Raw genomic sequence first — 25,115 nt, forward strand, 5'->3', positions numbered from 1 at the left:
GAAATGGATTGTTGGTAATTCTCTAGCCTTCCTCCTCTGCATGTATTTGAGAGGTATCTCTTCAAGACAGGGAATCAGGAAAAGGAGTTTACTTCCTATTACACAGTGTGTATGACTTGTCAGAAACTGCCATTGGATTTTTCCCCTTATATTTGTTCTATAACCTAGTCTAAAACCAGAATTTAATAAGGGTTTGCTTGAATCTATCCTTTTTCATTATTTGTGTTTTTAACCTACGTGCTTCTGTAAATACACTTGGGCAGTAGATTAATCGAAATACTTTCTTATACACTAGAAATCAAATACCTTTGCAAAATTATTTTACTTAATAGTGCCCCTGCAAATAAATGAACCATCAACATGGGAAGTTTTCAGTATATTTTCCTAATAGATGTGTTCTAATTTAGAAAAACAAACTATTTACTGGGGTTTGTAAGTCTAGCAAGTACTCATCCTTGAACCTCGGTGGTTGAGGAGTTTGAGGAATTTGCATTGTAAGCGTGTTTCAGCAGTACAGCTACCAGAACTTAAATTTTTTAGTGAACCTGGGGAGAAGAAGGGAGCAGAGCAAAGGAATATACAATGTTTTCAGAAAACTAATCCATTTACTGTTGTTTATTTGTTTGGGTTTTTTATTTGTTTTCATTTTGCCAAGTAGTGTCTATATTTATAAATCTTAACATGCACAGAAGGAGACCTTGTTGGAGTTTTAAGCAGAAGCTGCTGCTGTAAGTGGGAGAGGTCTTTACAGGAATTTAAGGAATGATGTAGAAAGTATCCCTAGTACACCAAATTTAGGATGGCTGTGGAACTGAGTTTTAAGTAGAAGCATTTATTTTAATGCAGCTTGAGTCCTATGTATGTTCAGAGTTTACTAAAAAAAACTTTGTTGAATAAAAGATTACAGTATTCTACTGCAAGTTTAGCTCCTAGCTAGCATTTCACATCATAGGAAAAGTTGGTGACCTTCATTCTTTTCATAGAAGTACATTTTTCACCTAAAATGTGTGCAACATCAGGTATAAAGTTAATGTTTTTCCTACCACTAAAAAATCATTTTAGTAGAAGAACTACATAGCTGTGTTAAATTTCCACTTGGGCAGCCTCCACTGAATTTCTTTTTCATCAGACCCCATAAGGAGTGAATATGGCACTATCTCAAATGTTGCATTATGGGCTGTCCAGTAATACTCAACATTCACATGTACGTCTCCAAGTTTGTTTCCTGCAGTGCTGAGGGTGATTATTTTATGCTTTGAGTGATTTTCAACAAATATAAATGATTAAGAGACAGGATTATTTTCATGTATGTATTGATTTGTTTGCTTTTAACCTTCCATTTGGATATTCTTTGTATACATGCTCAACTGGGAACTGAGTGTGTACATGATAAATGCAGTAATATTTCTACTTTCTGTACAGATTATGAAAATTGAATAATAACTGATTTTTAGGCCAAATACTATTTCCAATATATTCCAAAGCATTACACATTCCTGACTTTGTCTTACAAACCAACAGCGAAATCCATGTCTCACTGTACTTTTATTCATTTCGCAGTCAAATTTATGGTATGTCATTTGACATTTCAAAATGAAGCAGATGCAGTGTGTTTTGTTATCTGTTGCATGACAATTTCAAGATTAATGTTTTCAGAGGAAAAGTCCCTAATGCATTTGACTTGTGCAGTGATTGCCAATATGAAAATTGTAAAAAAGCACAATGAGTATTTGCATTTGCATTCCAAGGATTATGAAGGGTAAATTAAAAGGGAGCAAAGTACCATAGTACCAAAATTATTCAAATGAAGGTTATTTTTCATTATTTCAGTTGCTCTTAAAAAACTTCTTGTCATAGAAGATAATTCAGATGCAATTAGGAAGATAGAAACAGGAGAAAGCAAGAGTTAAAGAGAATAAAAGTTAGAAGTTTATATGGTTAGAATCTTAGGTTTGTTTACACCTTTTTAATACCTATACCTTTTGTCCTATAATTTCATTTTTATCCCATGTCTATTATTAGGTTTATGCCATGCCTTTTTATAACGGGGGAGGGGGGGGGGGTTGTTCGTTGGTTTTGTACATCTTAAACGTACATTCTTTCTAAGGAGGCTGAAGATGGGGGTGGGGGTAGAAAAAAGAGAAGTCAGGAAGCAATAAATTAGCTGTTCTTGTAGAGGCCAGACTGGGTAATGGCATGAAGAGCACAGCCCTTGCTGTGAGGCCAGAGTATGAGTAGTTCCCTCTGGTGGTACAGAAACGAGGGCATCTGTATACTATTCCAGCCCACCTGAGATGGGGAAGTTGATGGAAGTTGTGGAAGTTGTCATAGTGGGCAGCCACCTGTGCAGATCCTTAGCCGATCTAATACTTGTTTAGCATTTCACTTGTAGGAGCTACAAGATGTTTTTTCTCCATTTTTCATGGAGGGAACTCTTTTTGCTCTTAGAAATTATGCATTTAATTTTCATTCCCTCAGAGAGTATTTTCAGGCTTTAAATATCCGTTGTCATGTCTTCAAACTGCATTGTGCATGTATTTTTGGATTCTTCTGCTGCTTTACGATCTGTGTTTCCTAGGTGTCCTATACACTTTAATTTCATGAATAAATTCAGTTTCAGTGAAGTTTTCAATTTTTTAAACTTTGGCAGTGAGCAGGACCTTTGATTCTTAAGCCATCACCTCTCAGGCAGTGACACAGAAAAAAGGCCTCCTATTTCAGATGTTCATGTGGTGGCTCTAATCAGAACTCACAATTCAGTGGGACAGAAGTAGCAGAATTTCCGCAGTCGCAGTACAATGATCAAAACAAAACAAAGCAGGCGGCTGCCTTTTAATACAGATGAACAACCAGTTGTTGATATACTTCTCTTTTCATTTTATGCACTGCGTGAGACTTTTTTCCTTGCCTGCCAAAGTGCTTTGGTACATTCTTCCATCTTGCTAAACAGTATCTTCACTCTTTCAAGATTTGTAATGTTATAATGTCTGTTTGTGCTAGAGTGGTGGTCTACATAATTTCTATTTGATTGTGTCTCTGCAGTTTAACTATCAAGACAAGATCTGAGTTGGAAAAGACGACAGCCAGAAAGAGTGAACGTTCCTAGTATTTTACCAGGCTTAGGAAAGTCCCATGACTGATGCTGGGAAAAGCACAATTATTCAGCCAACATTAAACGCTGCTCATTTGTCCTTCACTACACTGCCTCCCCAAATCCCACTGCTGAATTTAAGTTTTTTAAGTTTGTATATTTACTGGCAGCTGTCCTAAACTACTAATTCTGGAAGAGTTTCCTCCCTGGTCTTTTCTGTTCTATATTTTTAATTTATAGAGTTTCCAGAAGAAATCATTAATTTTACTACAGTGAACTCAGCTGAAATGCAAAAGATTGTTTTTTCATATGTACTTTTCACTCATTTAACGAGAACTAGGAAGACCTTTTGAGCTAAATAATAATTCTTAAAATCCTGTTCAAATATTGAAAAGAACTTGAAAGAAGTAAAATATAACTCAGTGGTAAAACTGGTCTCATGTCACGGAGACTGATAAAAATTTTGAGCCTGATCATTTTGGAAACTGAGCAGATGGGAGACTGATAATTTTTGTAGGTTTCATTTTGTTCCAAGGAAAGGCTTTTGTGGTAAACATAGTTCATGCGAATGAGCTGAAGCACTAAAAACAGGAGTTAAGAGAGATGTGCAAGTAAGAAGTACCTTTTGCCTAACTAGGAGAGCAGTGCCAGAAGTTGAGGTAGTTAGAAGTGGACAGGATTGTGATTGTGCACATCATGACTGCAGAACTACTAGCCATCTTCAGAAGAAGCAGGAGGAGTCTATATATGTGTATGTATGTGTGTGTTTTCATACATACATACATACATACATATATAAAGTTGTCATCAAAGACCCAAACTGCTTTTACGCTCCATATTTCTGACCACGATTGAGGCAGAGAAAATCCCTGTGGTGAACAGTCTGAACAGAGAAAGTGATAAATGAAGAGTAGTTTGTTAGATGGCAAATTTGCAGAGGAATAGTTGATGCTGCTTCGTTCCTGAGAAGAATTGTAGCCTTTTACCTTTTAATTAGTATTAAAAATTGAGAAGATAGGAGAAGGAAAAAATGGGAGTGCACTGAAAAGTGGCAGCTTGTGAGCTGCCAGGTTGTGAGCACTAAGCTGGGTTCTGCAGTAGTCATAACCTAGGTGGGCATTCAGGTAGGATGTGAAGGAAGAAGAAGGCTGTAGCTTTTGGGATTTAAGCCAGATGATAACTAATTCATCTAAAGATTTTTTTCATGTAGGAAATAATAACAAACAGTAAAATTCCATATACTATGAACCAGTAAAATAGTGAAGAAAATTCACCATGCTTGATCTGTGAGTAGCCTAAGGGATGTCTGAGCCCCTTTAAGACTTAGCCTTTAGCATTAACCCTTTTGGGAAGATCTATGACAAAAAGAAGATTGGGTTCAGAAAGCAGTTCTTCATTTTGATGACTAAATCCACACCACTGAGAAATATTTTTATAGGTTTCAACTTGTTCTAAGGAAAAGCTTTTGTGCCAAAGTATTAATTTTTTACTGAAGGCTTATTTAATTTTATAAGTATAGGTAGGTCTGAAATACCACTTCCTAGATTTATAAGACAAGATGGATTTCTATTAATTAGTTAAAATGCAAAGCTGTTCTATAAAAGATAAGTCTTTCTAATTACTGTGTTGCCTTTGGGATAAAAAAATCATCCAGTAAAGAACAAAATATATCTTACCCAAGGCATGCGCTAATTCCTTGTTTACAAATTATCTTCTTGATTATTTTTCCTGTGAAATACTACTATCTTGATTTTACATCTCTATTCTTTAGGTGCTTTGTCTATGTGGCTTAATTGGTCAGGTCATATTTTAAAGTTTGTTGTAGTTTATAAAGATTTAGCACTGTCCTTATGGAAGATACATAATACGTAGAAAAGAAATGAGTGTCAAAACAGAAGGAATAATGTTTAAAAATATGGATGGAACATACCCATTCAGCTTTTTAATAAATGAATTACAGAAGTAGGAGGAATATTACTTTGTTTTCCTAAGCTAAACCACCAGAAGAGAAACCTTTTTGTAAAAAGAGTAAGTCATGCTTCTAAAACTGTTTTACCATTGCTTTTAACTAACAAATGTATGCAAGGCTTTATACATGTATAGATTGGGCATAGCCTATTTTAAAACATGAAAACTGGTGGTTGTCAAAGCTACTGCCAAACAGATGACTTTTGAGTAGTAGTGGCTCTATTCCTAAGGAAATGCAGAGATTTGTTGAAATACTTGGGTTTAAACGTAGGAATATAGAACCAAAAGGGGTAATCTTGGTCACATGCAGTGCTCTGGAATAGCTGGCAGGCATATTCTTCAAACCATTTATAAATTTATCAAGCACCACATAAAAAGTAAGATCTTTTGCCTTTATAACTTCTATTAGAAGGCAGTTCCAAAATCTTTTTTAGTCAATGTGGAGAATGAGGGTCTTCTAATTTCCAGCCTATGTTTATTCATCACCAGTTTATATCTGCTTGCACCTTTGAAAGACAGTGTAGGTGTGTTTATCCCTCACCTGCTTCTCCTATTTGTTTATTTATAGAAGCAACCATACACCCATGTTTCTTTGGTTTTGTAAGTACTATGTGGTGTGAGGACTGATAGTTCACGAAATCTAAAAATGGACAGATTTACTAGTTTTCTCTTTATGTGGAACATAATTTTTTCAACCACAGATGGTTTGGGCCTTTTTTCAGATGAGGAAGAATTGAAAAATTGAAATGCAACGAAAAAAGACTCTAAACATACCATTCTCAAGTCACTGGAGGTTCTGCACTTAATCAATAGACAGACTGTATTTCTGCTTCAGAAACTTTAGCTTTTAACTCATTTTTCGTTTTTGAAAACTCTGACCTATTATCAGCATGCTTTGGAAGGCTTACAGAGAACTGATGCTTTTCTTTTTGTTCATTAATGCTCGTATTTTTTCCTGTATTTATTTCAAAAAATTTTCAAAAAGTCTATGTGATACAACTGTGTTGTTTATAATATTAAAAATGAGGAGACAGTGTATTGTGCACTGATTGTAATGTAAGTTTTAAATGTGTATGGGACAAGTTATTATGTTGAAAATTGACCTGGATAAAAAATCAGGTTTTTGTTCCTGTAAATAACATACATTTTCAGATCTCAAAAAGGAATGAATTCCAACAATTTTTATTTATAAAATAAAAGATTTCCTTTAAAATTATTAAAATAACTATTTCAAATATCAGGAGAAATATCCATTTAGTGCTGTAATTTCTCTTTAATGCACATTACAGGAACACTGATCTGTATATATATGTATATAAATGAAAGTATATATACACATATATGCATACAAAAGGAGTATTTTTGAAATTTATGAGTGATGACTTTTGAGTTTATACCCTTTGGTGATTTCATGCAATACGTGTCTTAATAAAATTAAAATTTCTTTACTTGCACAAAAATATATGTTGAACATTTTTGAATACAGTCAAGAAACTTCCAGGTGACCTTTGAAAAAGAATCACTATATGATTTGCTTTTGTATTGAAAAAAATTCCCAGTGACTGTGTGTTGTGCTTCAATGTCCAGACCTCCAAGGCAGTACACCTCTTTGGTTTTATTGCTGCCATGTTTCTTCAAGGCATTCAGTATTTATTCACATGCGGCATTTCTCTGTTCATTGTTTGAACAAAAATAGCTCAATTTGATGAGTGTCAGATGTAGAGTGGTTATTTCCTTACCAAGTTTAAAAACAAATCTGTTTCTAACAATAAATACTGTTTTCCATAATTCAGATAATTGATGCAGCATGCACTAACACATTTTCTGAAAATTATAAGAGGATTTTTACACTTAAAAAAAGAAGGAGAAAGTGTAGGTTAAAGTAGCAGTCTGTTCTTCTGTACCTGTGCTGATCTTGTTCTTTAGTCAGTATGCATGTATTTTTTGTTCATGGGCCTAAAATATTTATTCTTTATATTTAAGACTGTAAAACCAAAACCAGTATAGATTATGACAGGACACCTTTGACTTCTTAATGAATTTTGGAAAGAGCCTGCACCAATCATAGATGTGCATGACAAGAATATTCCTTACAAGAGGTTTGTTGAACTGGGGCATTATTTCAAGATATCTAATTCAGGACATGATAGAAAATCAAGCTTAAATATACTTCATGTGCCAGATGTCATCAATGACATGCTGGCCCTCCACATTTCTCCTGGGAAGCCAACTTTATGTCTGTTGATATTTTACAGACTGTAGTTTGTTCAAGAAATATCTAGCCTAACAGCTGGTACAGACCATTTAATTCCAGTGATACTGGTTTTGCATAGATGTATATAGAAGGAGGCTGGTGGGACAGATGTCTAATTCAACAGACTTTTCTGTTTTTCAAATCACTTTCTATATAAAGTCAGATTGGTCATCAATATTCAAGTTGCAGCCATAGGTGAGAGTTCTTTCTTCGGCGTCTGTAAAGCACACTGACCTTTGCCTCCAAATGTAGATATGGCTACAGTTAGCTGCCGCTTCCATTGTGAGGTTAAGTTTAGGTAGTATTCACCTTTTTTTTTAAATTTATTTTAGGATCTTAAGCTATCTATCCATGATCTGAAATTGTCTTTATAGTCACTGGGTAAAGAGAATTTACCACTGCATTTCATTCTTGACAAGTTCAAAGCATGACTTTTGATTTAAACTATTAGCTATTGGTCCAATCACATATTTTCACCTTCTCTCTCTCCTCTCTCTCTCAGTAATGCTGTGATCATTGCTACAAAACTTCTTACTAACTTAAGAAGATTTAAGGTTAGGTTTTCTTCATGAAGAGAAATCCTTCCCTTGGAACTAATTCCAATCTTTTGCCCAAGAAGTTTGATAACCTTCAGAGTATCCCAAAGCAATAATTTTTTCTCATTAACTTCACAGGTCTATAGAGTAGCAAAGCAGTCAGAGTATAGATATAAATTTCATTTTTCAGGCAAAACCATTTTGTGGATTGGTTAGAGATTATTTATGCAAATGGAGAAAAAATTACATATTTTAAAAGTTTCATTATTGTTAACAATAGGCACTGCAAAACAAACCTATATAAACTCTAAAGAAAGGGAAAATCAGGACTTAGTAATTATTATGTAGCATCAAATTATTGAAATGGTGGCCAATTTAATAGAAGTGCTCATGTTTGGTAACTATGGTATTCCATTCTTGCTGAATAATATAGTTTGCGCTTTTTTTAACATAAGCCTCCTCAAATAAATTGAAGACCTTTAGAAATTTTCCAAATAAAGCCTCATTAAGTTGTTGCCAGGAAGCTGATTGACGTATCCATACTTAGATTACGCAAAGCTTCTTAGCATACCTTCTTGAAATAGTTAACTCTTAAAGAAGCAAAAATAAACCTTGTTCTTCCATTTTTAATCTCTGAATGCTTTTTTTCTTGGTAATTATTCTCTCAGCTCCTTTGGCTCCTAGCTTTATATTCATCGTAGCAACAGCTTTCTTCAAAGCATATACTTTGTCCCAGTAGTCTACATGAACATATTATTATGTTCCTGGGCCTGTGCAATAGCATATATTCCTAGCAAGAGGTGCATTGTGCAGTTTCAGTGCAGAAACGTGGAAGGAACTTAGGTCTCTAGTGCACTGTATTATCCAGAACTCAGATTGTTGTGTAGAAGAGCAGTGCTACTGCTTAATGCTTTTAAAGTGATTCAGTGATTATTAGATACTGCTAGAGAGACTAGTTGTTTTCGGGTTTAAGCCAAGTCAGAGCTAGTTGTGCTGCAGTGGCAGCTGAGTGGACCTGGCAAGCGCCATTTTCAGGTTTTATTTCCATTTATTAAATCTGCTAGGTTTCTGATACGACCTTACAGATGAAATTAATTTTACTTATGGGACATAAATAAATTGCCAATTACTGCCATGGCAATCACGTGCATTTACAAATCGTTTCACTGTGAAAATTGATGAACAACTTGCTACTCATCAACAAGGAATTTCACATTATAAATATCTGAAGGAGTTTTCTGTCATAATACTATAGAATATTAACAGCATTCATTATTTATATAATAGCTGCACTTCTACTTGGTTTAGCATAGTGCTTTTACTACAGTTGAATGTTAGCTGACTGTATATTCAGAAATAACCTCGACTTCTGAATCCTCAATTAACTGAAAAAGAAAGTCTTAAAAATGATATTAAAGTGAGTCTTGTAAACCAAACTTCTATTTGAACGTAAAACCAGAAAGACAGATGGAAAGTAACCTTAGAATTCAAAATTCTAAAAATTAAACTTGAAGTTAAAATCTCAACATGAAGCCATATAAATATGAAATTAAATACATGTGACCAGAGAGGAACAAAGAAGGCTCATATCTCTGTCCAGCTGTCCAGACTGTTAGTACATGAATGACTGGGATGATAATTTCCTGAGAAGTGTTCTTGCAAAACAACTCGTTGGGGACCCGACCATAACCAGGCATATTGTGACATGTTTGTTGCTCTTGTATTAATGGTGTGTTGTGGTATTATGATGTAGACTTTGGGGTTTTTTATTGTATGGGAAAGTACTAGAAGGCCAGTCACAGCTTTTTTTATGTTAGCGAAAACTCATTTTCTCCATTTTCAGTTTTTGACTGATAGAAAATGATGACTCTGCGTCCTTGTCTGGATGAGGTGCTAAAAGTACACAAAACTGTTTCATGTGATTGACAACATAATTGGGAAGAGAAAAAAAGAGACAGAGTGAAAAAGAAACTGAAAGATGCCAGAAATCGAGTACAAACAGGACAGAATGAAACTGATTATTTTAAAACCAAGCAGTAAGCTGGAAAAGGAATAAATGGTTTTCATTTGCATTATTTGTATGATATGCTTTTCTATGAACAATTTTGAAGCTGAATACTGAGTATCCCAATGTTAATTGTTTAATGTTTCATCCTCTTCAGATGAACTGAAGTCTTAGCTAGGTATTTCCTGAGAACCAGTAAGTCCTTAAGTCATGGACTACCTTACATACGTTCTAGTGTTATTTCAAACCACAGTTTACTTTTTAAAGAAGTCATAATTGTATTGTTCACCAAAAGCAGACTAGAGAGCTCTTAACAAAATGTAACAAAATATAAACAAAGTATTTCTTTCTGGCCTCTTCCGTTCCATATTGTTGGAAAAGCCTTCAAAATGAATCATGTAAAATGCAGGGGTTTTCCGAGGCCCAGGGCAAAGGTTGAGCCTGTGATTTATTATGCATCATTATAAAGTAACGGATCAGGGTCTCTCACCACTCAAAAGTGACCTGCACTCCTCCATGTTATGCTGGTCTCTGTCATCGTCTGTTTCTACTGCGGCTTTTCATGTTTTTTTTCCATGGAGCACCTGCGTCCACTGTGTCTCTTCAGCCACATACTTCCTTCTTTCATGCAGAGGGTGAAGGAGTCTGGGACAGGCCTTGTAGCACAATTCCTCCCAAGAGCTCAATTTGTCAACTTCAGAAGAATTGGCGGCCATATTGTATAATGTGCCAAGTAGCCTGTACTCTTGCCGGTTTTCGAAGGACATGAAGGAGCTTAGCACTTTCTAAGACTATGAGCCTGCATGAGGAAAGTTTCAGGGCTGTTGTCAAAGGAATGTCTACTCTTGGTAGCACGGGAAAAAAGTGGTATGTCATATAGCAGCCACAAAATTATACTATGAAGAAAAGTTGTATTAATTTTTTTTTTCTTAGAAGAATCTTAAAGTTTTAATATGGTCATAATGAATTATTTTCCCAGTCTGACATGCTGTTTATCCTTTTATTTATTTTTATGCTCCTGCACACAACCTGTCTTTTCCTTTTTCAAAACAGACCATGAAAATATGTTTCATTGTGGTATTTCTGGCAGAAGGCATGGCCATTTTACTACATGTTTTTATGTATCTACAGATGCAGCAGCTTGAGAAACAAGTTATAGATGCTGATCGTCAAGCAGAGAGAGCTTTTCAGCAGGTATATATATAAATAGAAAAATATCTCCACTAGCTATGTGCATGTTATTGTAATGAAGGGAAATACAGAAAATTGCTATTTTTCTTAAGTATTGCTTAAAAGGGAGAATACAGTTTCTTTTTACATCTATTAATTGGTCTTACAGAGATGTTCTAACACCTTTCTCTGCTCACTATCCAGTTCAGTTCAATAAAGTCAAAGCTAACAGCACAAATCAAAAATCGATACATGTAATAGCTTCTTCATTGATGCATCTTGCGTCTTTGATACACAACGCACATGGAAACAAAAGGAGAGGAACAGTGACCTATTTTAGAAAATCTGTAAGAAAATAAAGCGAGGCTATCCGATACAGTCTCTAAATAGGATTATTCTGTGTTGTTTGTTCTTCTTGTAGAAGTTACATCATCTAAAGAATGAGATCATCGCTAAATATTTAACCAAAGTTGCCTTTGATTCCAAATGGCAGATATTGCTACTGCAGACATTTTATGAACATGTCTCTGGTATTACCTAAAAATCCTTTGTATCTTACTGTGAGACAGATAGAGGCTGAAAATTGTAAGAATAAAAATGTTCGTGTCCTAATGTGGAGTTAGAAAATGTTCCTGACTACAAGCTAAGTACTTCTTAGCCATTTTTTAGAATGCTTGTGTTAAGTTGTTGGGTTTTTTCACACTGTGCAATTGTTTGTTTATTTAAACATCATTTATTAAGCCTATCAACAACTCCCTATACATACATTGCATTCTTCCCATATTGGCATTTCTAACAGCTTCTGTGTTACAAACCTAGAAGCCTCTCACTGATACTAACAAAATCTGTATAAGGTCTATCAGTGTCTTGCTAGTCCTATTGGTGTGAGATGCCTAGGGTGACATAACGAACTCTGGAATTTCTTCTCAAATAGGCTTCAGAACTTTGCAGGCTTATCTTGAATCTTAAGTGTGGGCGCAATTTTAACAGTCCATTTTGTGATTAAATCACTACCTTTAACTTGGAGTATTATGTTTGTTAAAGTCTTGTGTTTGACCTTCCAAATAGGTGCAGGTCATGGAAGAAAAATTAAAAGCAGCTAATGTTCAAACGAGCGAATCAGAAACCAGGTTATATAAGAGATGTCAAGATCTGGAGATCCTGATACAAGATAAAAATGACATAATACAAAAATTGGAGCAACAACTTGAAGAACAGGTTAGAAATAATGGTGTTATAAAAGATGAGCATCAGTCCCATTCCTAATTATACAAAAGGAAAATAAAAATTAAGATCAATAGAGGACAGAAAAGTTTAGCATTATTTCTGTTGTTTGATTAAAGAGGTTCCCATTAGAAGTATATCATCTGAATAAGGTTTATTCACTTGCAAATTATGCTCTGGCTTCCTTTGAAAGAACATCTAACTTTTAAGAGGGGAAAGGTGTTCTTCGTCTTCACTGTCTCCTCTGAAGAACTTTCATTTTTCCTAGAGAAAAAAGGAACGGCAGCCTTTGTGAAGGGCATATTCATCTTTTTTTTTAAATCACCATGTATTGCCCAGGAGACTGAATTACTTCAAGCAATCTTAGCATTTGTGCCTGAAGATACTACTCAGGCAGACTATAATACTCAGTGAAAAATACGCTTGTCAATTTTTTTCCAGAAGCAAATAAGACTGCAAGAAGCAAAAATCATAGAAGAAAAAGCAGCTAAAATAAAGGAATGGGTGACAGTCAAGCTCCATGAGGTATAACTCTTGCTACAATACTTATACAGAAAATATAATGGTGTGACTGGATATCCCTTAGGCTTTTTGGCTGTTAAAGAGCTTTGTGCCGTAGTAAAAAAACAGGCTTCCCAGTTTCATTGATGTATATAGTTATTTGCTTGAAAGAGGAAAAATGAAAACAATAGCACAGAGGGCAGAGTATCCATGTCACTTAAATTCTGATATCTTAATTTGGTCAGCTAATATATCTGGGTCCTCTTCATGGAGAAAGGGCCTGTAACTGCTCTGTGGAAGGTCTACTTATCTCCACTAATTGAGAGAGATTAGCTGGCAAACTGAGCTTGCTCAAGCAGATGCCTGAAGTGTGAATAATCCCCAGAAAGCTGACCAAGTCTGCTGGGGCCTGGCAGAAAAAAGGACTTGATAATTTTTTATTTTCCAATGCCCACAGTACTCTTAGTCATGAACAGTTTCAGGGGCACCAGCTCTATTCTCAAAAAGAAACCAGTTGTCTCCCTTGTTTCTCTGCTGTGGTGACACAACCATGTCTTTGCCCTGCCTATGGCTGCCAGTTTTGGTGTGCAGCTGTGCTTTCTCCTCCCTTTTGTGTATAGAATTTAAAGTTGCCCGTAAAAGTTAAAATCCTACTCTGTTGTGGTTAACTGGAAATCATACTCACTCCAGTTGAAAAACAATGAAATTATTATTTTTAAAGTAGGAAACTAGAAGTAACATTTACTATTAGTCTGTGAGAGGAGGTTTTGAAATCATTGAATAAAACTGCAATTAAGTTTAGCTAAAATTATCTTGAAAAAAGTTAAGAAAAAATTAAATATGACTCAAACTATTTACTTGGTTTGAAACATGGAGAATCTCAGGCTAGTTTCGCAGAGGTGGCTAGGTGCCACCCTATGGGAAGTGGCATTGCTGGCTTCCGTCTGTGTGATATGGGATACTCAGATTCAGACCTTCCCTTTGCATAATTCAGAGCAGGAGTTTGAACCAACATCTTTTACCTCCTGGTAGTGGGCTATAGCAGTGGGTTCTTCGTTTTTTTCTTCCTGTAGAAGGTCTTCTGCTCTGTATAAAGTTTTTCGGTACCTATTTTTTTAATCTTTGCTGTGGAGTGGTAGGAGGCATTAGCACCATCATTTCCTCTAATTCCTCTGGTTGCTCTTAGGTTTGCCATGTGGCATAAAAGTTTGTAATTCTAGCCCTCCGCCTTCATTAAAAATGCTAATGCAGATTTCTTTTTTCTTAATTATTAAGGCTTTTTAAAGCAGTCTTGGGTTTGCTTGGTCAGGAGAATGATTTTAACAGAAGTAGAGCAAATAATCATTGCAGGGAATTTCATTATTCAGAATAAACAAATGCCTAGACTGGCATTAAGAGAAGTAGCTGAGAGGAGCTTACCATTTGAACTAGCTTTATCCTTAGTCAGGCAGAAATTCGTAGAAAATCTGAATGATGTAATGACTTTAAAAATTGTTTCACCGATGGCTGAGATTACATTTATATGCTTTTAGTTAGAGGTGGAAAATCAGAACCTTCGCTTGATCAACCAAAAGCAAACCAAAGACATGAAAACAGTACAATCTAAACTGCAAGGTAAATGTACAAATCTTTTAAAAACTTCTCTATATCTGGCATACTTCTTTCTATTCCCTATTAATTTGTGCATCTGCATAATTGAAATATTCTGTGAAATCACAAAAATTTCAGTTAGTATGAATTAACATCAAAGTGACTGTACATGAAGCTGTTAGATAAGCAATAATTTAATTTTTATTAAAAAGACACACAGACAAATCACAGCTTGTTTTTTGTTGGGTGAACAGGTATCTGTTATTTAAGAGGTTCTGCAAGTAGTTAAGATTTGACTGGATTTATGTCAGATCTTTGGTTTCACTTCTTTATAGCATAGGTGGTCCTAGCACTGTTAAGGAATAGATGAATGTCAGTCTGCATCTGCTTTTTCTAGCAAATGCTCAGCTGGAAATCAGAATTCTGATCAGATTTTTTTAATTACTACATTTGACTACAGTGATCCAAAACCTTAATTCAGCCACAGTATCACCAGGTTCCTCTCTAAGTGGATATAATTAATTTAAAAATAGTAAAATGTAAATATGGGAAAGGGGAAGATCATCTCCAAGGAGCATTATTTCGCATTAATCAAAGTTGAATTTCATTTGCCACCATGTTGCCTGTTCACTCTTAAGTCTCTCTGAAGGTTCCCACAGTCCTCTCCATACTTAGTTGACCTGACAACTATCATCTGAAAATCTTGTTAATTTGCTACCTAGCCCTCGTTTCTTGATAAGGTATCTCATGTATATATGTACATACACAGACATTTAGAAATGTATGTATATGTGTATATATACATGCATGTACACTTGTAATATGCATAATATATGAAAATACAAATATTTACAAAATGCTGTCATGGTTTAACCTCAGCCAGCAACTAAGCACTACACAGCCACTCATTTACTCCTCCCCCCCTGGTTGGGATGGGGAGGAGAATCGAGAACAAGTAAAACTCATGGGTTGAGATAAGAACAGTTTAATAATTGAAATAAAAACAAAATAATAATAATAATAATAATAATGATGATGATGATGAAGGTAAAAAGAGAGTGAAATGTAACCCAAGAAAGACAAACAATGCACAATGCAATTGCTCACCACCTACTGACCGATGTCAGCCAGTCCCCAAGCCGTGATCCACTTCCCCTGGCCAACTCCCCCCATTTTATATACTGGACATGACATCATATGGTATGGAATATTCCTTTGGCCAGTTTGGGTCAGCTGTCCTGGCTGTGTCCCCTCCCAGCTCCCTGTGCCCCTCCAGCCTTCTTGCTGGCTGGGCATGAGAAGCTGAAGAATCCTCGACTTAGTCTAAACACTACTTGGCAACGACTGAAAACATCAGTGTGTTATCAACATTCTTCTCATACTGAATCCAAGACATAACACTATAGTAGCTACTAGAAAGAAAATTAACTCTGTCCCTGCCGAAACCAGGACAAATACATACATAGACAATATGAAGCTTTTAAACTAAGATGCACCTCTGTGTTAATGGGGAAACTGGATTGGTTTGTTTCTTTGGTATTTTTTGATCAGTAGCAATTCTATATACTTCAGCACTTAACAGCTTTAATCATCCTCTTCTGCAAGGTCTAGTCAAAGGCTTTTTGAGACACTAAGAATTTGTCAGCTGGTTTCAACACACATTTCCTGATATGCTCAAAAATATTAAGAAATTTATTACCATTTGCAGTGTCCATGCTGGTAACAGGCTATATACTATGATCATGTGGTACTGTTTTAAACAGCTTACAGGTATGGATAAGGGCCTTTTGTTCCTGGATCTGCCACAGAACTTTTTATAAACAGGGATGGATAACACTGTTTCCTATCAGTTTCTGGCAGAATAGCTGTCCCTAAGGACAGATTTCATATTCTCGAGGCAGTTAAACATTTTATGCTTTCACCTTCTCTTGAAGTCCTCCATATATACCTTCTAAGCCTGCTAACTTATTCCTTTATATTTGCTGTAGCATCTATTACAGATTCTCTTAATATTTTTATCTGAAGGGAAGGCCATCCCATATTTTAGTACTATTGTTCTAAAGTCTTTCCCATATTATATATCCTAAACCAATCCACAGGTTTAATTTCAGTCACAGCAGAATAAAATCAGGCATTTCCACTAGGTTTTCATTCTGTATTAAGCGCATGTTTTATACCTTATTGCTGTGAAATTGTTAAGGGAGAATTTTTTCTTTCTTTGTATGCTAAAAAATCAATCTTTAAGAACTTGAAATGTAGCTCTGGGTTTCTTTTGACATGGGGAGGTATCAGGTAGATTTTTATTCTTATAATTTTTTTATTATCTTTTTGCTAAATTTTAATTATCTTAAAAAAAACACTTTACACTGCAGAGTAAAAAGACCAGTAGCATAGCTTGCTGTATCCCATTAACACAAGATTTCTGAATTATATTCTTCAGAAGCTACAGGCAAGAAATCGATTAATTCAACACAAAAACCTGGAGAGTGTCAGCGACTAAGCAGTTTGACTTTTGGATGCTTTTCAAATAGAGCAAGAAGTCCTCAACCATCTCCTAAGCTTGAAGAAATAAGCAAGTCTTCATCTAAAGAGTCAGACTACACTGAAGGCAAAAACATGCTAGGTACTTAGTCACCAATACTGCCATTTTATTCTGACACAGGTGGAAAACTAAAATCGACAATTATGTCAGTGTATCCAAACCAGCTATTTTCAAAGTACATAGCAGTACTCTCTCCCTCTTTAATGCTAGTCTCTATAACTAGGAAGAAATCCTCTTGAGCACTAGAGTCTCCATAATGCCACTAATACATTGTTTGGCAGCATGCAGTGGCTGACAGGTACTTTGGCTGCAAAGGAAAGGATTTGTCGTGGCCCAGGTTTGCTCCACAATAGCGTAAGGAGTTTACAGCTGCCAGTCCCCCAGGCAGGGCTGTTAATTTTTATGCCTGTGTAGAGTCTCACGTAAGTCCAGTTTCTGTATATTTTATCTATGTTATCGTTGATGTCCCAGTGTTAGTTTTATGCCCTAACTCAATGAGATCAACTCAGTAATCTTTCATTAGTATGATCAAAGTCAGAAATAACAGAAGGGCGTCTCAGGCATCTTTTCGCACCATCGTTTCCTATCCAGAGAAGGAGAAAGCTCCCTGATCAGTTCATACAATTTCCCCAACAAGCCCTGAAGTCTGGTGATGCCAGCAAATTGGTGTGCTGTTACACTATTATAAGCGTAAGCAAGTCCATTGCAGTTTGCTACTTCCCTTAAGCTGTGAAAAGCTCAGGAAGGAGACTGTTGCTCTAGTCCTTCATTTGAGTCCCACAGTACTATTTATGACCTCAGCATTTTCTCCACAGTTAATCATGGTACCCAAAATTGCAAGTTGAGTTCTGTAGAAAATCAGACACTGAAGTACTTCCTATTACTATTTTGTATATTTATATTATACCAACTTCATTGTAAAGGTGGGTATGTATCATTATTTCCATTTTTATAGATGAGGGAATTGAAGTAAGAATTTTTTTTCAAGGGAAAGTATAAGAAATAGAACCTTAGGCTTGCCCAGATGGAAACAGATCAACTTTTGTGACTTCATTACTTTAATGTGGACTAAATTAAAATCTTTGGCTTATCTAATCCACTTTAACTTCATACAGCTATTTAACCTTAACTTTCCCAAGTGTCTGTGTAGAAAAGCCCTAGTTCTTGCATCTGTTTTAACTCAGGGGGAGCACATAGATGTCACTGATGTGCTGCAAGCTATAGCTCTGTCTTGCAAAACCAGGTAAAAGTGAACAGCAGAAGCAAAACTCTTTTTAATACAGCATCTTTCCCTAAGCATCTTTCATGAGCCTCTCCTGTGTATCTTAAGCATTCACCACTGGGAATACAATAACAGCTTGCAGAAGAAATTTCTGTGTATAAACACTGTAGAAGTGCTCAGAATACTTGATTTGTTAATGTAAATCTTTTCTGACAAGCTTTTATTAAACTTTGATTTTTCCTTAGATTTAATAAAGCAGCTAAATTTATATGCCCTCTTAATTCTTTGGGGTTTGGGGGTGGTGGTGTTTGTTTGTTTTCATACGTATGTGGTTTACCTTAAAATATGGTTCCACTCTGCTTATCTTTACATTTATTGCCATTTTTAGTTTGGCTAGAACTTTGAGTAATGTCTGGTACAGTTTTTGGCAAACATCATTGCAACTTCAGTTGCATTCAAAAATTTATAATATTTTTCTTAACGTTTATTATTTACAATATTTTAAAACTTAGATGAGCTTGTGCATTTGAAATTATTACCTACTTACTACTTGCAGAAATGATGACAAAATCCTTCAGCAGTCAAGTTTGCTAAAGTAATTTTCTCATGTTCATTATATTTCTCCTCTAGAGAAGGATATCCTGGAAACTACCTTTGCTGGTCCTGCACACGAGGCCAATAAAGGTCAGAAGTCATTGCAACAAAGTTCCTCTGGATCAGAGCAGAACAAAAATGTGAGAACAAGCTGTTCATCCAAAGATATAGACAGCGACATGTCAAAGAACTCCTGCACTACGGGGAGTGACTGGAGCTCAGACGAGGATGGAGGAGACAATAAAGGACTGAAATCCAGGTGTGCATCAACTCTTTCAAGCCACACATCTGAGGAGAATGCAAGGTACAGTAGAGTGGGAAGTGAAATGTATTTGACAGCATCTGATGACAGTAGTTCTCTATTTGAAGAAGAGAGTTTTGGTGTTCAGAGGACTCAGCAGAAGAAGTTATACTCCTGGCAGCAAGGGTCCCAAAGAAAAGGCCAGAACAATCCAGGTGGAAAGTGCAACTCTGACTTCACAAGTAAAAAGAAAGACCAAGATAGTTCTTCAGATGAGCTGAATAAGAAATTTCAGTCTCAGAGGCTAGATTATTCATCCTCATCCAGTGAGGCAAATACCCCAAGTCCAATTTTAACCCCTTCTCTGACACCCAAACACCCAATTCTAGCAACTTCTGCGGGTTCTCAGTGCACAATGCCATCAGATTCTCCCTCAAATTTGCCACCTCCAAAGTTACGGACTCCTAATGTGTTTAGTATAAATTCAGCATTAGCAAAGAAATATCTAAGCCAGCCCCAGTTGAGTTCTGACAGGATGTTTGGTAGAAATAGAAATGCCATAAGCATGATACGTCCGTGGAGACCTCAGGAAACAGACATTGATCTGGTGGATGGAGAAGATACTGATATTTTAGAGAAAATGGAGATTGGTTGCGATGAAGGAGTGTTTACCTATGACTGCACTGAAACACAAAATGCTGAAGCCCAGGAACCTTGTGATATGACAAAAAAGGGTGCTAGCAACAAACCTCCAACCCCTCCATTACATCGATTTCCGTCCTGGGTAAGTGTAATTATTTTTCCTACTGGTGAAACTAACTCATTCTTGTGCCTCTCTTCTACGATTTTTGTTGGCTCTACCTTTCTTATTCTCTGTTTGATGACAAGACAGGGCGTTACCTTAATTGGAACTAGGCAAGTTTGATTTGAAGCGCAGTTATTTCTGCCGTTGAAAAACATAGTCACTATTCTTGTAGATAGGACCAATATTTTTCATGTCACATCTGAGTTACATATGCCCTTTTGAGTGTATCAAAGAAGGTAATGTTTGTCACTGCATTTATTTATTTATCTTAACACCAATAGAGCCTAAGAGTACTGGTGTCAATGCCTTTGCTATAACCATTGTACCACTCACAATCTAGACAATTAAGTCGGCAGAAGACTTAACTTCAGACTGACTGACTAAACTACAGATTATGGAAGTTATTGATCACATTTCCAAGTAAAATTTTAAAGCCATCAATCAGGGAATTAAAATAGATGTTAATATGTCTTACACAAAATCCAAAATTAACTCTGTCAGGACTCACTGAATCTGCAGTTCCACAGTCAGAGATGTATTAATGATTCAAAAATGAATAATGCTTTAACATAACAGCTTCTCTATGTATATATTTTATTGCATATTTTTTCATTATAGTTTTTCTTATCCTGGCCTTTTAACACAAAATGGTTGAAAAGTTGCCTCCTAATGGCATTTCTTTCTTCTTAACATACAATCTTCCATTGAAAAATATTCTCACTATAGCTTCTTTGGCCTCTGATAATAGTATTTTTAAAAATAAGTTACCTACAGGGCAAGCATTGTGTGAAAAAAGGTTGAAACAGACTATGGATATGATGGGTATGGCATATAAAACAAGAATGCATTTTTCAGCTGCTACTGATGATGCCATTTTATCAACCATTTTATCACATTGTTGCACTAACACAAAGACTAGAAGGCTATGGGGAGGCTAAACAGAAGAAAAGTAATTGTTGTGTTTTAATTATCTACCATCAAATCCATTCTGCTTGTATAGGAAAGCAGAATTTATGCTGTAGCCAAATCTGGTTTAAGGATGTCTGAAGCTTTCACCATGGAATATCTTAACAAAAGTAAGTGGTTTAGCTGTTCATTCTCTCATCAACAAGAATTCTCTTCTTAACAGTGATTTATAAGCAAGGCTCAAATGTCCCATGTTCTTCTAAGATATTTTTATGAAGATGAAGTTATCTGCTATTTAAAACCTAGAAGATCTTTGGTTATCTTTCAGTTGTCTTCTATTACCTTCCTCTAGACTTTGTGCTGAATTTGTACTTTGTTCACTCCAGTTTTCTTTGCTATTCATTTTGAAGATTCTATACCAGGTACCAAGGTAAGAGAATAAACTTCCAATTTAAAAAGGGTTAGTGGTCATGACTACAATTTATTTATACTCCTTAAAACCATTGTAAATATCAAAAAGCTATAAATCTCACATCTAAAACAGTTGAGTTAGTTCGCTTTTTATAGCAGTTATACAATGCAAAAAATTACATTTTAATTTGGTTAATTGAGGGGTAAATTAGGAAGGTCATTTATGAAATATGTTGCTTTTTTAGGTGCTGTTTCACTAACTTCATACTCCATATCTGGATTATATACATCTCTGATATATAAGAACATGACCACTCCTGTCTACACCACTTTGAAAGGGGTAATTGTATTAACGCTTAAAGGAAATATTTAAATACCATTAGGCTTCACATTCAGGAACTTGCTGTTTCACATTTGATGCTACCATGCCAAATATGTCATAAGATGATGTTTAGAGATCACAGAACCCCAGAAGTAATGGAAATGTCAAATAGCTGGAAAAAAAAATTACTGCTGCTTATAAAATGTTACTAGCCCAGGTCAGTTCTTCTTAGGTTCCTTGCTGATTTTTTTCCAAAGGCTTGTTAATTATTAAACAGAGAAACATGGTGTTCAATGCCATAATTAAAAGTGTGTCTATGTGCAGAAATGTCTTTGTGTCAGTGCCAAAGTTGTTTATAGTCAGATAGCCAGCAGTAACTAATCACAGCATTGTTTGTCTTCTGGCAGCCTTTTGTGATTTGGAAAGACCCACCCCTTGAGCTACCTCAGGTTTCTGTTTTAAAGTGTGGGGGTGGCTGAGTACACAGAGGGCAGAGGGAATTCAATTTTCTGTTAATATTTGTGTGCCAAAACTCACAACCCAAGTAAGAACAGCTTTGAATGTTATGAAGCCAGCAGAGCTCTGTCACACTATGAAGGAAATGACTGATACCCTTTCTGCAAGGTATCAAAGAATGTTGTGTTAATTTCTGCAGAAAGCAACTCAAATAAGCAACAGCCCATTTATAGATGAGTCGTCAGGATCTGAGGAAGAAGACAGCTCTCGGTCCAGCTCAAGGACTTCTGAGTCTGATTCTCGAAGTAGAAGTGGTCCGGGTAGTCCTCGGGCTATGAAACGAGGTAGGCAAAACCGAGTAACTTCTGGGAAGCTGGGAAGACTAGATAGTTTACATGATCTTCTTAGAAATAGATTTCTTCCTTAAATAGCATGGACATCTTAAATCTAGGCTTTTACTTCAGCTATCAAAGCCTAGATCAAGCAGGAGAAAGGACTGTTATACATGGCTTTCTTTTTATTGCTGTTATTAGAGATGTGTTTTTAAGGCATTAATCTAGTAGCTTGCTGTTGTCGTGAGGGAAAAGTGACTTCTACATTTAAAACAAGAAGCTCAATTCTATCTATACTCTCATGCCAAGGACTTCCTATGACCTTTAACTGTAGGTAGGTAAAAATGACGTAGAAAAGAGTAATTGCCATCATAAAAAAAACCTATATATATCCAAGTTTATAAAACAAAGTAACAGTTTCATGTGATCAGAAAGCAGGCGGCAAAGTTCCCTCAACAGAGTATTTGGTTCTGTCAACTCAAGGACTTCTTTCATTTTACAGCGATTGTCTCAAGGTCCTGTGCAAAGATTTAGTTAAAACACTTGAATCCAGTAATGTTCTGTCTTTGTGGAGGACAAAATCTCACAGCTCTAGGTAATTGTGTGGTTTCCATCTGCAGAATGAAAATAATACACTTCATAACATTGAAAGATATAATGCTTCCTCATGGGGTGACAGTATCAATGTTATATCCCTGCGATTTCTTCGCTGGGTAAACCGAGGGAGACTAAAATCTAAGATCCCAGTGAGGCCAAGTGTTAAGATCCTTCATTATGCATTGCTTTAGAAATGCAAAATAACATTATTTGGTAGTCTCTGTTACACATGTTAAAATCCCAGTTAGCAGGAGCTCTGCTCAGTCACGCTTGAGCAGGTAGATATAGCCACTAGGAGTTTTCCAGTGCCAGCCATACCTGGCCTGGAGTCCTGTTTCCAGTGGTGCAGTTATGGTTTTGCTACATTAGTGTGAAAAGGACCCATAGTTCCTGCTTCCCAGCAGCTCCCTCTTGCTGAGCAAAAACCAGTGCTGTGGCTGCAGAGGCATCTCATGTTACATGCCTGCACAACAGGAAAGGTAAATTAGCTAATTTAATACCTGGTTTCACCTACAATTTATATCTGTGTCTGTAAAATGGAACCATTCCTTTTGTTCATGCTTTCTTCTCATAAAATAGTCCTTGCATTGTTTCATGCATGGAAGCCTTTCTTAACCACAAAACACAAATGTACATATCTTTGTTGAGAACACACTGTTTAAAAATCTAGGCAGTCACAAATTTCACTAGGTGCATAATTAGTTTGCTGCATATTTGTTATTAAAGATCCTACATGAGAAGAGGAGAACCCACTCTGAAAGCCGAGGTGGCTTACCAAAGCAATAAATGAGAAAAGTTGGGTTTTTTAAATATAATTTGCAAATTAGTTTGGAAATGACTGAAACAAAGGAAACAAAGCATCTTCACCTCAATCTTGGAGAGTAACCTTTCGGTGTAGAACACTAGTCCTTACAAAAGTACATGTTCGCATGTTTGAAAATAATTATTTCTATGATGAATAAGGAGTAGTTTGAATTTTTATTGCTGATTCACTAGAATTGAAAACAGGGTGCATTTTTTTCAGGATTAAAGCTAATAAACTCTAAAAAAAATCCTGAAATCTGAAATTCAGATTTTTAGAAAACATCAGTATAAAAATTCATACTAATTGCAAAATAAAGACAGTCACCTACAGCTTCAGCATATAGCAGATCTTTAGCACAGCTTCTTTATACACAAGCAGTGGCATGAGAAATTCAGATACTAGACTGAATGATAGAAGGGGGAAGGGGAAAGTTGCTTAGTTGAATTAAAGATCCTGTATTCGTTTTCTAGAGTGAGTATGATGCACAGCACTAACCCCCTCCTTAAAAAAGCTGTAGTAAGTTGATAATATATAGAAGACATTTATTTGGTGTTTCATTTGAAGTGACTTAAACTCTGTTTAATTATGAAGAAAATGGGATTAGGGTATTAGCACTGTGCTAATAGTTTGATATGCTCATATTTAAAAAAATGCTTGGTTCCTGATGGATTTATGCTGATATTTGTGTTTGCCTGCAGATCCTACTCAGATACTCTTTCTGCATGGATATTCTGATCTAATTTGTTTCTAATAAAAAAAAGTAAAGAAACATCTTTCTTAACGCAGGTGTGTCTCTGTCTTCTGTGACCTCAGAAAGTGACTATGCTATTCCTCCAGATGCATATTCAGTAGATACAGACTATTCAGAGCCAGAGCAGAAACTTCCTAAGACGTCTTCCTCATCTAGTGATAATGGAAAAAATGTGAGTACTGAAGTTCTGTGAAGAAGTGTACCTTTATGTTCAAAGGCTGCCACCAAATCCCTATATTCAGTCTTGCTGACTCACAGACTGCCTTATGAGTACAAATAGCAAAATATACCAACAATAAGTTAGCCATATAAGGCTATAATGATTGATGGAAAGTGGAGGATAATTCCAAGCTTTCTGTGTAATGAGCGGAAACAGGTAGACAACTCCAGAACACAATTCAAAGCACTTAAGATTTTCCTTTCTTGGAAGAAGATCTGGTATCAGATTGCATATGAAATACTAAAATCAGCTTAAAATTATTATTTGAATATTCAGGGAAATAGAACAGCATTCCAGTGAAGGAGTTGGAGGCATCAGTAGAAATCTATGTGCAGTAATACGTTTCTATAGTTTCCTCATACAGGGAAAACTTTACGCATCAGAGAAATCATAAGTAGAGCAACATGCAAGGACAGGTCAAAGAAACCAAACCATTGTGGGGTATTTTTCCGTCTCTGGGAATTTTTTAATGGCCTGTGTTAGTAGTTAGTGTCTTAACATACAAGTGGATTGACTGCCTAGTGATGAAGATAGATGGTGATTTTAAGCTTTCTTCACAGAGCAAAACTGTG

General features: G+C 35.9%; 1 protein-coding gene across 5 annotated transcripts in view; it reads left to right on the top strand.

Annotated features, from left to right (window-relative positions):
* The window catches only part of PLEKHH2 (pleckstrin homology, MyTH4 and FERM domain containing H2), a 60,839-nt gene that overhangs the window by 8,521 nt on the left and 27,203 nt on the right, over positions 1 to 25,115 (top strand). For all 5 annotated transcript variants that reach the window (XM_069800266.1, XM_069800264.1, XM_069800265.1 and 2 more), the window contains 10 exons: positions 10,986 to 11,048; positions 12,093 to 12,242; positions 12,690 to 12,773; positions 14,282 to 14,363; positions 16,780 to 16,962; positions 18,734 to 19,722; positions 20,744 to 20,819; positions 21,306 to 21,400; positions 22,038 to 22,182; positions 24,359 to 24,495. In XM_069800266.1, coding sequence (XP_069656367.1) covers positions 10,986 to 11,048; positions 12,093 to 12,242; positions 12,690 to 12,773; positions 14,282 to 14,363; positions 16,780 to 16,962; positions 18,734 to 19,722; positions 20,744 to 20,819; positions 21,306 to 21,400; positions 22,038 to 22,182; positions 24,359 to 24,495 — 2,004 coding nt within the window. The remainder of the gene's footprint in view (positions 1 to 10,985; positions 11,049 to 12,092; positions 12,243 to 12,689; positions 12,774 to 14,281; positions 14,364 to 16,779; positions 16,963 to 18,733; positions 19,723 to 20,743; positions 20,820 to 21,305; positions 21,401 to 22,037; positions 22,183 to 24,358; positions 24,496 to 25,115) is intronic.

This window comes from Haliaeetus albicilla, chromosome 13 (genome assembly GCF_947461875.1).
Source record: "Haliaeetus albicilla chromosome 13, bHalAlb1.1, whole genome shotgun sequence".
Taxonomy (NCBI): domain Eukaryota; kingdom Metazoa; phylum Chordata; class Aves; order Accipitriformes; family Accipitridae; genus Haliaeetus; species Haliaeetus albicilla.